Source organism: Manihot esculenta, chromosome 17, assembly GCF_001659605.2.
Source record: "Manihot esculenta cultivar AM560-2 chromosome 17, M.esculenta_v8, whole genome shotgun sequence".
NCBI lineage: Eukaryota > Viridiplantae > Streptophyta > Magnoliopsida > Malpighiales > Euphorbiaceae > Manihot > Manihot esculenta.
In genome coordinates, this window is record NC_035177.2 from 32608601 (window position 1) to 32622651 (window position 14051).

The 14051-nt window shown below is 36.2% G+C and overlaps 2 protein-coding genes across 25 annotated transcripts in view; both read right to left on the minus strand.

The window, feature by feature from the left end:
- Nucleotides 1-1006: 1006 nt before the first annotated feature.
- On the minus strand, nt 1007-3811 carry LOC110602876. 2 transcript variants are annotated; one of them, XM_043952705.1, is made up of 3 exons: nt 1463-3811; nt 1251-1378; nt 1007-1156 (listed from the first exon to the last, which is right to left on the minus strand). In XM_043952705.1, the coding sequence occupies exons 1-3, from the start codon at nt 1605-1607 to the stop codon at nt 1145-1147; spliced, it is 285 nt and encodes a 94-aa protein (XP_043808640.1). In that variant the 5' UTR covers nt 1608-3811; the 3' UTR covers nt 1007-1144. The 2 variants fall into 2 exon arrangements, with proteins under 2 accessions (XP_043808640.1, XP_021596149.1); XM_021740457.2 differs by having other exon boundaries at nt 1044-1378; nt 1463-1926; nt 1996-3811.
- Nucleotides 3812-4460: 649 nt separating this feature from the next.
- LOC110603855 (protein farnesyltransferase subunit beta) overlaps nt 4461-14051 on the minus strand; it is a 29309-nt gene continuing 19718 nt past the window's right edge. For 3 of the 23 annotated variants that reach the window (XM_043952700.1, XM_021741827.2, XM_043952698.1), the window contains 7 exons: nt 11996-12060; nt 6457-6513; nt 6198-6301; nt 5947-6033; nt 5713-5872; nt 5473-5543; nt 4819-5105 (listed from right to left, as the gene is read on the minus strand). In XM_043952700.1, the coding sequence (XP_043808635.1) occupies nt 4938-5105; nt 5473-5543; nt 5713-5872; nt 5947-6033; nt 6198-6301; nt 6457-6502 (636 nt within the window). In that variant the 5' untranslated portion in view covers nt 6503-6513; nt 11996-12060 and the 3' untranslated portion in view covers nt 4819-4937. The other 20 variants (XM_043952703.1, XM_021741829.2, XM_043952699.1 and 17 more) reach the window with 17 other exon arrangements.

Here is a 14051-nt window from a genome sequence, read left to right on the forward strand (position 1 = left end):
TCCATCCTCTCAAGCTGCAGATTTCTGTGTTGCAAAACTAAAAGGTGCCAGCAATCCTTCAGGATACGCCTGCAGGAACCCTGCAATTGTCACAGTTGATGATTTTGTATTTAAGAGTCTAGGTGTTGCTGGTAATACTACAAATATTATCAGTGCTGCTGTGGCCCCAGCTTCCGTGCAGCAATTTCCGGGCGTAAATGGTCTTTGCCTATCCACTGCACGTCTAGACCTTGCACCAGGGGGTGTCATCCCCATGCACACTCAACTGCTGCCTCTGAAATTCTCTTTGTGGTCACTGGAAAAATTACTGCTGGATTCATTTCATCATCTGCAAATATGGTTTATGTAAAAACTCTAAATAAAGTTGATGTTATGATTTTTCCACAAGGGCTGCTTCATTTTCAGATAAATGCCGGTGGGACAGCAGCAGTTGCTGTTGTTAGCTTCAATAGTCTTGAACTTGGTCTACAAATTACTGATTTTGCATTGTTCGGCAATAGATTGCCTTCAAAATTGGTGGAGAAAACAACTTTTCTAGATGATGCTCAAGTGAAGAAGCTCAAGGGTGTCCTTGGTGGTACTGGCTAGTCTTGTTAAAATTGTTTCTTGCTCATATCTCTTCTTTGGTGTGTTGTAGTTGGACTAGTTAATGTGATTTTATTCTTTAGTCTGTGAATGTTGCTGAACGTAAGCTGAGCAGCTATGCGCCGAGGATTTGAGGTTTATCTTTAGCACTCAAAGATGATCGTATTTTGTTGTATCTTGTTATCTTGGAATTATTTATGCCTGTCAAAGTTCATCGTGAATGCTCTTCATGTATAGAATGTTGTTCTGATGAAGTAAGATCGTTAATGTATTAGTCTTTCTAATTAATATACCTGTTTAAAATGCTTTCTAATTAATATAAAAAATACAAATAACTCATTTCAAATGGCAGAGGTCGCTTATCTCTATGTCAAACACAGAGATAAGCGACCTCTGCCATTTGCAACACAAGAGTAGTCTCTCCAGTGCCTGAAATCCTGGAATTTAATGCACCAGGATCATCTCGTCCAATAGCCAAATTTCTTTAATTCTTTTTGGGATGCTTCTGAAACATCAACTCTATTTTCCAAATCTCCACCTCGATGGACAGCATGTAAATCTATAGAAACAACTGCAATGACAAATACGGAGATGACTCTTGTGAGTACTGAGGTTGCATGACGCAGCTTCCACACGAAAATTTTAAGTAAAATTGAGAAACAAACATCGATATAATAAGCATTCACAAAACCCAAGCTTGCTTCCACTTGGGAATTCTCTAACGCAGTTTTCTCTTGATCATCTCGTCCAATAGCCAAATTGGGGTATCTCCGTAGCAGATCAAAAGCCATATCTGCAGATGTTGAGATCATTGGAAAAAGAAAAATGGTTCTGCTGTAAATATTTGGATGAAAAGTGAGTTGCTAGAGATACCCACCATAGAATTCAGCAATTATGAGAAGATTCACAAGTCTGAAGTCATTTGGGCCTGATAATGCACTTAGATCTGTCACATGACAAAAGAAGGGAAACTGCTTCCTTGTGGCAACACTGGGCAGCAAAATGAAGTGGGGCAAGGCCATGGAAGTTTGCTATCTGCAGCAGTGCTGGATTCTTTTTCAGTAATAAACTTATTGCTTGAATATTACCAGCAATAGCAGCATAATGAAGAGGTGTTTCTCCATGAATATTTGTCGTTTCCAAGGAATGTTCAGGCATTGACTCAACAAGCATCTGTATGAATCTCAAGGATGAGCGACCTCTGCTTCTTGCAACATGAAGAGTTATCTCTTCAATGCCTGAAATTTTAACAGTTACTGCAGCAGGGTCATCATAAAAAATTCTCTTTGCAGTTATCCAATCACCTCTCAGTGCTGCTTGGCAAGTAACGTCTTTCTTTCTCTGTCAAGAGTTAATACATATTAAAAGGGAATTCAAAGCGAGTATGTTTGGAGATTACACAAAACTTACCCTCTTCAGCCTCTTGGGATTGTTCATTCGGATCACTGTCACCGGAAAATGAGGCTTGTTCCATTGTCTGTGGTATTGTTTTGTGGTTTTCAGCCAATATTATTATGAAAATCCTAAAATGTTACCTCTCATTTATAGAAAAAAGGTTGAAGTAGTGAAGGAAAATAATTATTGACAAGGAGGGAATTTATTGTGGATGCAATCTATGCAGGAATAATTAATATCCTTTGAGTAAAATTGAAGAAAATTCAACTTCACGCTTATATATTCTAACTCCTTTTGTCTCATATACAAATTAAACTTTTAGCAAAGAGAATAAACTTTTAAGAGTTCATAAATATATTTTTTATGGCTGCAAACTTTCATAATTCAATGATATATAGTTAAAACAAAGTAAATAATAATATTAAGGGGAAAAAATGTGATAACTGCCGAGCCTCAGGCCCCCTTGGGCAGAGATAGAAGCCCACTTAAGACAGAACTAGCCCCGAATTCAGGAAGCCCCTTAGCAGGCCGGCTTGGCAGCACCAGTCCGGCTACCCTCACGAATGGAGGGTCGGGTCGGCCCGAAGCTAAAGTGGAGGTTAGGCTCGATGATTTGACAAGAAGAGAAAGGGCTTAGTCACTTCGCAATCTTGCCCGTTTATACGCCCAAAAATATTAAATGGCCGCCTGACAAGGAGTGGGCCTCAAAAATATTAAATGACCGCCTAACAAGGAGTGAGCCTATGACATATCAGTACGCATGGGCTAATATGACGTGATAGATAGTTATAGTACTGTACCAGAGGGGGCTGTCACACGCTCAGGAAAAGGAGAGGAAAAGGATAAAAAGGGGAGAGGACCGTATTTCTAGGGCAGATTTTACTGATACACTGATAATCGAAACCACTTTCTGGATCTCAGACCCTCAAACACTATCAAAATGTATATAACCTTAAACCATACCATGTCAGAGTACTCTTAAAGATTCTGTAGCTCTAGTGCTTGATTGTGCTATTCTTTTTTAGGCAGCATGATGATGTGGGAGACTCATCATATTTGGTTTCTTGATTCAGCACTACAGGATTCTTTGTCACCAATATCTTGGGATTGCTCTGTTGAATCATTGACACTGGAAATTAGGGGTGGGTTTCGCTCCATTGGTGACTTCATTCTCCATGTAATATATGTAGGAATAATTATTATCCTTTGAGTATAATTGAGATGGATGTATATCTCAATTTATTTCACATTACTTCGATTTAGATACGGTGCAGAGATGGATGTATATCTTTATTTAACTTGTCAATTTTCTAAATAAAAATTATAGGTTATGTACTAAGTTCAGACGTGGTGTTTGAATATCTAATATTATATAAAATTAACTAAAATAAAAAATATAAAAATATATAGCTATTTTTATCTAAATAGAGAAAAAAATGTTCGATTAACTATACATAAATGGATTATTCAAGCAGTGTTCGAGTGTACAAGTATTCGAATGCACAAATATGTGTCAAATATAAAATATCATGTCGACACGAGTAGAACATATGAGAAAATGAAAAGTCGGAGTATCAGAATATTTATATATTCTAATTTCATTTATCCATCACATTCTATGAAATGTCAATGTGTAGAACAAATGAGAAAATGAAGAGTCGTAGTACCAAAATCTTTAAAAACTCTAGTTTCATTTATTCTTCTTTACATTTATTTTCTAATACATCTGTTAAATAATGAAAATAATATTTAATTCATTTAATGAAAGTTAGAAATCTCGATTAAGATAAATAAGGAACTTTGACTTATTTCCATTAAACTAAGGAAGCTGATTAATGTATTCGAAGCCCGTGTGTTGATAATTCAATGTGTTGCAATATTCCAACTACAAAAAGAAGGTTCAAATATTTGCTTTAAAAAATGAGATTATTAATTTTATATGAGAATAAATGTATTCAAACTAAGTGCATTAATTAAGGAGTGCATTTAAAAATAAAGTATTATAATAAAGAAACATAAAATAATTAAAGAGACCTTTTTAAACATTTCTTTATTTATAAATTACTTGTCTTCGTTACAATTAACTTTTAGAACTATAATTAGAGCGTGATAAGATAATAATTGAATTTATACGAAATGAAAAATATTTATGCATATATAATTTTTATATTTATAATGAATAAATGTTTGAATTTTAAGTATAAGACTTATATTAGGACAACACCATTATATTATATACTATTTTTTTTCTTTTAACAAAGATGAGTGTTTTCCATTGACACTTAGTTACTTAAATTCAATATACTGGATCAATCTAAGACTTCCATGCACATCACATATAGTAATTAGGTGATGTATTAAATTTGCATTAATCAATTTTTTTATATAAAAAGATAATTTTATTATATAACATCAAACCAATTAAATGAGTATATTTATTTCTTTGAAAAAAAAAATAAATTTTTGCTTATCGGAGAGTGTAAAGAAAATAATAAATACGATATGTTGATTCATGCATCCATCAACTTATTACTTTGAACATTCTCAAGAATAAATTTATGCGGTAGCAAGATTGATAGACTTAGACATTTTTTATGATAGAGATCGTTATGCCGAAATCGAAAGCCGATGATAATATAGGTGATAGACTTGTTAATTTTTGTGACACAAGCACCAAATAGGTGATAGACTTGTTAATTTTTGTGACACAAGCACCAAAATCGAACGCCGATGGTAGCAGAGAGGCCGCTTAAACAATAGCGTGTGTGATAGTAGTCCCTGGCCTTCCCAGGTTTGTCTCTGAATCCGCCCTCCTGTTCCTGCAATGACAAGATTACACAAGAATCTATTATGTATACCAATTACTTAAATTACATGGATAATCAAATATCAGCAACGCAAGTAGTGACAATGGCCTTCAAGAGGGGCTGGTGCTGGTTTATGATGTCAGCAATATTTTATTCACCGTATACAGTAGCGTGGTAATGATTAGCTAATTGCAGTGCAGCCATCCTGATGATGCTACTGTCACCAGGAGTAATCATAATGTTGGCAGGAGTGGAAGTGGCAGTAGAGATCCAACAATGAATGTGCGATGGTTGAAATAGATAGTGGAACACCAGCAGTTAACATTTTCAGACCAAGAAGGCAGCATGTTACATACAAGAGGAAGTATAGAAAGAAGAACAGTGAGTTGCAGGTGGGGCAGAGTTAGGGATAAGTTGACTCTCTCAACTCTCAGGTTAACTGGATGAATGAGAATTGAAGGAATATGGGAGGCTTACAGTATTAATTTATAATTGTTCCTGTAACAAGAATCCTAATTTCTTATGCCGAAAAACTATTTTAGGATCTTCAGGCTTTTCAGAGCATTACATATAGGATTACGTTTCCCACCAGTTCCCCCAGTTCTCCCCACACTCCACACCCCACTCCCAACCCCTTTTTTTTCCTCCTTGATATCATGGATAGTATTAATTTTTCAATCCATACCTGTGGGCACAAAATTATGTACTGCTGCAAGGCCACGCTGTGAAAAAGGGGCGCCATTTCTCCATCTCCTACTGAAAAGGCACCACAGGTACACAAACAAATAACAAAATTACTCAATCAGAAAGAAATCCCATGATTAACTATGTAAATCTAGAGAGAGCACAATATGATCAAGAGCAGAATCCCATTATAGAAGAAAACGGGAACAAGGATGCCTTTACCATTTCTAAATGAACTCACCTCCCCGTTTAATATGGCAAGTCTCATCAGTCCCCAAGGAATTTCCATCTTCTCCTTCAGAAGTGCCATCTGTAGCACTATCTCCTTCTTCAGGATCCGAAAAAGCCACATGTTCACCATTAACTGAATGTAATCCTTTTAATAATGCAAATACACCTCCCTGATTAATTCTCATTGTTAATGAACCATAAATATGAAGAAACACTAATAACTGACAACAGGATATAACATCACCTGCCAGAAGGAGTAGCAACCATCAACCAACTTGTTTGTTCTCCCCTGAAATCCACACTCCACTCCTTGTCGAAAAACCACCCGGTCCTAATGCAAAATCCATCAATCAAAATATATGAGCTAATGAAACTTACATGCAAATCTTCATCTTCAAGGTTACATTCGACAAACAAAAGCAAAATGCACAGTAATTTAAAAAACAGAAATATAACAGCTACAAGCTGTCAATGAAGAAGGCAACATGATCTTACAAGTAAACCAGCCAAGTCCAAACGATTGGCCTCATTGATCAAAATCATTGCTGCCAATCCACAAAATGTGTACCTGATGATCAAATCCATAGATCTCTGAGAAGCTTTTGCACGGGATGAAAGGAAACAGAGGCCATACATTTAAAGTACATATTAACACAAGGCCAAGGAAGCTAGCATATTTATTATCTTTTAAAGAAATACAGTCAAGGGATAGTGCGAGAGAAAGGGATTAGGGAGAAAATAATAAAGAACATACCCACCATGAGCTTCAGAGCCAGGTTCTCCTGCAATACCACCTTCATAATTCTGACAGCTGTAGCAGCATACAAGAGAGATACTTTTAGCTGCACACAAATCAGGAAATAGATATAGAGACAAAATGCAACATCATGAAATTAATTTATATGCAAAGAACGGATTCTGCTAAGGCTTCATTTGGTAGATGTAATTTGCTTTAAAAAACAAAGCAACTTCAGAAAGCTAACCAAATGGAGAACAAACCTCATAAGAACATTTACAAACACAGTTAAAGTTCACAATACAGACGAGAGCTTTAGAAAACAAATCCTATTCCACACACAGCCAACTAATTGCATGAATCCTTATCTGCATATATTATGGCCACTTGCTGATGCAGCAAAGCATCAGGCTGGCCTTCTTTTCTCTACATAGTTGCAGCCTCACAAGGTTTGATTCCTATTTGCAGGTGAACTCCTATCTGCGATAACATCTTGCATGGAACATCATATGTTCCTTATGCAATCCTATCTATGATCACACCTTTTGAAATCAGAAGGTTTTGTTTATGTATAATTTCATAAGCCTATGATATCCCCTTGTATACATGGAGCCTCCACTGTAAGTTTACCATTCTACAGATTATAGGAAGTAAATATGTTAATATAGAAAATAAATATTGATAAATGAGTTAGTTGCTTAATCTTAGGAATTGTATAATCATAGACTTGATTTTCCTTCCTATTTAGATACCATCTCTCATGTATAAATAAGTTTGTAATCCCTATTGTGAAATACAACAACAAATATTATTCTTCTACATGGTATCAGAGCCATTCTCATAGGGATTTATTTTTTTCTCTCTCGTCAAGTTTTTATAACATTTGAAGACTTAGAACTCTGTTCATTTGGGTTACCCATAAAGGGTAACATTTGGAGACTTAGGGCTCTGTTTATTTGGGTTACCCATAAAGGGTAACATTTGGAGACTTAAGACTCTGTTCATTTGGGTTACTCATAAAGGGTAACATTTGAAAACTTAGGGCTCGGTTCATTTGGGTTACCCATAAAGGGTAACATTTGGAAAGGTTTTTGTTCATTTGGGTTACCTAGAAAGAGTAACATTTGGAGACTTAGGGCTCTGTTCATTTGGGTTACTCAGAAAGGGTAACATTTGAAGACTTAGGGCTCTGTTCATTTGGGTTACCCACAAAGGGTAACATTTGGAGACTTAGGCTCTGTTCATTTAGGTTACCCATAAAGGGTAACATTTGGAGACTTAGGACTCTATTCATTTGGATTACCCATAAAGGGTAACATTTTGAGACTTAGGACTCTGTTCATTTGGGTTACCCATAAAGGGTAACATTTAGAGACTTAGGGCTCTGTTCATTTGGGTTACCCAGAAAGGGTAACATTTGGAGACTTAGGACTCTTGTTCATTTGGGTTACTCATAAAGGGTAACATTTGAAGACTCAGGGCTCTGTTCATTTGGGTTACCCACAAAGGTAACATTTGGAGACTTAGGGTTTTATTCATTTGGGTTACTCATAAAGGGTAACATTTAGAGACTTAGGCTCTGTTCATTTGGGTTACCCATAAAGGGTAACATTTGAAGACTTATGGCACTGCTCATCGGGCATTGTTCACGGAAATTGTTCATCGGGTATTGTTCACGCGTACTGTTCATACTGTTCACGAGTATTGTTCATCGGGTACTGTTCTGTTCACGAGTACTGTTCACGGATTGGAAATTCTATTTATAGTGAGGCGTTTTACTAAGTTGAGAAAATGTGGTCTTCCGTTTTAGTACTGAACCTGAATGTCGAGTCACGACAAAAGCCGTTTGTGAAGTTTTCTGGGTATGTCAACTATTGGAAGAAGTTCGGTTCACAAATTCGATGTCTGCTAAGTTGTATGGGACGAGTTGATTATATATGTAACAAGTTGGGCATAATTAACATTTATACTCCAACTTGAGGGGGAGTGTTATAGATTATAGGAAGTAAATATGTTAATATAGGAAATAAATATTGATAAATGAGTTAGTTGCTTAATCTTAGGGATTGTATAATCATAGACTTGATTTTCCTTCCTATTTAGATACCATCTCTCATGTATAAATAGGTTTGTAATCTCTATTGTGAAATACAACAACAAATATTATTCTTCTACACTACTGTATTAGCAAAAGCCCAGAAAAGAGAACAATGGGCCGTGGATCCAATTCACTGAAAGCTTATTATAGAAAGAGGTTGAGGAAGAAGGAGGAAGGTTCTCCCAGGGATTATTTTAGAGTGGACAGCTGGAGTTAGCTAGAAAGAATCTGCTACCAAATGATCCGGCAATGATTGCAAACGTTATGGATAAATATGAGAGGACATGTTTGTTTTTATCTTTTCTTCTACCTTTCGATTTGTAATACAGCTTCCTTACTGTGGGCCGGTAACGGTTGTTATTACCAATCATTCTATATTCATCATTTCTGAGGAATGGCTATGAATCACCTCCAAGTTTTTCTCATGTTTTTCCTTTTTCTTCTAATCTATATTTCAGATTCTTCACTCTATCAATATTGGTCCGACCTGCCATGCTTCTCTCCCTCATGAACAAAACAAGGATGGAAGGGCGATCAGATAGAGACGAACATGTCCACCTTGGAGGAGTTGTTAACTGCCATGAACATGTCCATCTATGTCCATCGTGTAGATCACATTCCTAAATTAATTAAGGAATTCCATTCCTCGCCAATTGGTGGCCACTCAGGAGCTTTCAAAACCTACAAAAGAATTTCTTCTAATCTATATCGGCTAGAAACAATGAGACACATCCAAAACTTTGTGGCAGAATGCTGGATTTGTCAACAACAGAAGTATGAGGCTTCATCTCCAGCCGGATTACTTCAACCATTGCCAACTCCAAATCAGGTTTGGGAAGACATTTCCCTTGATTTTATTATTGGATTACCTTGGTCCAATGGATTACCTCGGTCCAATGGATTTGATACCATATTTGTAGTGGTGGATCGTTATACAAAGTATGCACATTCTCTATGTCTCCAAAATTGTCGTTGAGTTATTTGCTAAAGAGATCATCAGGCTACATGGCATGCGAAGTCTGTAGTCGGTGATCGAGATCCCATTTTTCTAAGTCATTTCTTATCGGAGTTATTTCGCCTTTAGGGGACGCGTTTGAAAATGAGTACAGCATATCATCTAGAAACGGATGGTCAAACAAAGATTCTTAATAGAAGCTTGTAGACCTATCTTCAATATTTCACATCCGAGCAGCCTCATAACTGAAGTAAATGGATCTCTTAGGTTGAATACTCGTGCAACTCTAGCTTTCAATCAAGCAGTGTATGGCAGATCCCTCCAACACTACAGTTTTTACCTGGCAAGACTAAAACAGAAGCAGTAGCCCAAGAATTGGTCATCCGAGATGAATTATTGAGACAATTGACTTACAATCTGAAATGGGCTCAACGACGAATGGTAAGGTTTGCTGATAAGCATGGAATAGATGTTCAATACGAGGTGGGAGATTCTATTTTTCTGAAATTTAGGCCTCACTGCCAGCCCACTCTAAAGAAAGTAATCAAAAGCTCTCTCCTTGCTATTTCGGTCCTTTCCATATGCTGCAAAAAGTTGGAAGTGTAGTGTATAAGCTACAGCTTCCTGCTTCTACAAAAATACTCCCAACATTCCATGTTTTCCAATTCAAAAAAGTAGTGGGCAAGCATCAGGTTCTATCTGAATTAGCACAAGAAATGGCCACATATCACAAGCTCTAATCAAGTAGAAGGGACAAACAGTAGATGAAGCCACCTTGATGAATTATTATGACCTTGTCAATCAATTTCCAAACTTCAGCCTTGAGGGCAAGGCTGGTCTCTTGGGAGACAGTATTGTTAGCAAAAGCGCAGAAAAGGGAACAGTGGGCCGTTGATCCAATTCACTAAAAGTTTATTATAGAAATAGGCTGAAGAAGGAGGAAGGTTCTTCCAAGGATTATTCTAGAATGGACAGCTGGAGTTAGTTACAAGGAATTTGCTGCCAAATGATCGGGCGATGATTGCAAATGCCATGGATAAATAGAGGAGAGGACATGTTTGTTTGTATCTTTTCTTCTACCTTTCGATTTGTAATACAACTTCCTTGCTGTGGACGGGTAACGGTTGTTATTAGCAATCATTCTATACTCATGACTTCTGAGGATTGGCTATAAATCACCTCTGAGTTTTTCTCCTTTCTCTTCCTTTTCCTTCTCATCTATATTTCAGATTCTTCACTCTATCAGTTTTGCTTATGCATAGTTTCATAAGCCTATAATATCCCCTTATATACATTAAGCCTTAAGCAAGCCATCCAAAATCATTTAAGTTAGATATTACTAATCCACAATGTAAATGAGCAGATTAGGAAAGATCAGTTACAAATGTTAAGTAAGCATAGCCATAAGAGCTGCCGTTGGTTTTTGTTTTCTGAAGGAACTTGTTAAATTTGGGGGCAGATGTATAAAACCTTTCAACGAGATAATGCTTTTTTAACTCTCTCAAAATGGAATCTATTCCAAACATAGTAAATTTGGTTAATTCTTTTTATGTTGTATCCGTGAAAATATCTTTTTTTTTTCGATGAGCCTAACTCACCCCAAAGGGTAGCTCAAGGGGGAGGATTACCTATGGTACATACAAGGGGCACGTTACCCCTTTTCACAACCGATGTGGGATTCAATAGAACTCATGAATCCAACTCTATATAAATGACAAAGAAGTAATTCCATATTAAGTCGAGACCTTCCTGAATTCCCTTGTTGATATTCTAGCTCATACATATGGTCCAGTAACAAGCCAAGTGAACATTGCACCCTGGCACTCTAGCAAAACCTAGTCAATCCATGGTCATTCACATAACCTAAATTATGCCAAGCAAAAGGGATAATGACACTTTCATATAATCCTCTACAGCAGGACCAAGCAATCAATTCTTGAATAACTCCTTAATCACACTCACACGTGAAAGCTAACAATTTTTGTAGGGAAGAGGATAGCAGAAACAGTAACCAATTCCAAAAATATAGAGGCTGAGTATGTTTACACAAAATAACAGCAGAGAAATTCATGAACAAATGGACGGTAACTTCAGATAGGATAAAACAGGAGAATGCGCATTACAAGGAAAGATAAACGGTAATAGAAACATACTGCCCATCAAGCAGTATAAAGTAAACCTGGTGGTAATGCACACAGACTCCAGAGAAGGACACCTAAATTCACTTCAAAATTCAAATGAAAATTTTTTTAGCACTAGGCTTGAGAGTTAATCTTATTCAGGAGCATGCTTCCTTACTAAGCAATAATTCTTATTGTAAAACAAGCCTGAAAGCTTATAGGACAATAATATGATCCTTTTATGGGTTGTAAGCACAGTTCTCTACATGCATTGACAGAGTTACTCCAGTAAGTAAACCAACAAAGCCTAAAAATCACTACACAAATGAAAGAGAATAAACATGTATGATTCCACAACTATGACCAAGGCCAACAAAAACCAACCTCAAGATGCAATTACCAACACCCTTAATAAGCTCGTCATCCAAAATGTTGAGAATACTTGGTACCTGGTTAGAACAGATATTCCAAAGTAAAGCAACATTGAAGAATCACACAATACACTTAACACTTAAACACCCTTGCACCAGTGCACACTTCACACTTCACACTTCACAACACTTCACACTTCTTAACGCTTCACACTTCATCACACTACTACACACTTCACACTTCACCAAACAATTCACCAAATAACAAGCATTGAACAAAAAATTTCAAAAACACTTTCAAAGACTTAACAAATACTAACACTTAAAAAAATATTTAAAAATCACACTTCACACTTAACACCTAAACAAACAAACACTTAAAAAAAACACTTAAAAATCACACTTCACACTTAACACCTAAACAAACAAACACTTAACCATTTCAAACCCCTTCACACCACTTTATGCTTCACACTATATACTTCACACTTAAAAACAAATACTTTAACACTTCATACTTAAATAAACACTTTAATATTTAACACCTGAACACAAACATACAAACACTTCACACTTCAAACTTCACAAGCACTAACATTTAAGTATCACACTTCACACTTTCACACTACTTCACACTTCACAATACTTCACACTTCTTCACACTACTTCACACTTCATACTACTACACCCTTCACACAACACACATAACACTTAAACACCCTTGCACCACTGCACACTTCACAACACTTCACACTACTTCACACTTCACACTTCTTCACATTACTTCACGCTTCAACACCCTTCACACTTCATGCTTCACACTACTTCACGCTTCACACTACTTCACTTCTTCACTCTTCTTCACACTATTTCACGCTTCTCCCTTCACGCTTCATGCTTCACGCTTCAACGCACTACTACACACTTCACGGTTCACCTTTCTTCACCCTTCTTCACACTTCTTCATACTTCACCCTCTACACTCCAATACTTCACCAAACATTTAATAAGCACCGAACAAATTATTTTAAAAACACTTTACAAGGACTTAACAAATATTAACACTTAAAAAAACACTTAAAAATCACACTTCACACTTAACACCTAAACACCCAAACACACAAACACTTAACCACTTCACACCACTTTACGCTTCATACTACATACTTGACACTTAAAAACAAATACTTTAACACTTCATACTTAAATAAGCAGTTTAACAATTAACACCTAAAAACTTCACACTTCACACTTCAAACTTCACAAACACTAACATTTAACAAGCACTACAACTTAAACCGCACACTTCACACTTAAAAACTTAACACAAATACCTTAACACCTAAATACACAAACACTTTAAATGTCAATAAACACCTCACAACAAACTACACTTAACTAACACTTACAAAACACTTCACAAATATTTAACAAACACTAACACTTAAATATTACACTTCACACTTGAAAAAACACTTTAACACTTAATATCTAAACACACACTTTAATAGTTTACAATTAAGTACCCACTTTAACAAATGTTTCACGAACACTAACACTTAAATATCACACTTCACACTTTCACACTTTCAAACTTAAATACTAAACACCTTAACGCACAAACACACTTGCACACTTCACACTTAAGAAACACTAACACTTAAACATTACACTTCACACTATACACTTTCACACATAAACACTTAAATACCGAAACACTTATCACCTAAACACACTTGCACACTTCCACACTTAATTAGTTAACACCTTAACACACAAACACACTTACACACTTCACAGTTAAGAACACTAACACTTAAATATCACACTTCACACTAAACACTAAACACATAAACACTTAAACACTTAAAAACTTAATACTAAACACTTAAACACTTAAAAACTTAATACTAAACACTTAAACACCCTTGCATTCTACACACTTCGCACTTCGCACTTCACAACACTTCACAGTTCACACTTCATACTACTTCACATTTCACACTTCACGCTTTTTCACACTACTTCACGCTTCATGCTTCATCACACTACATCACACATCACACTTC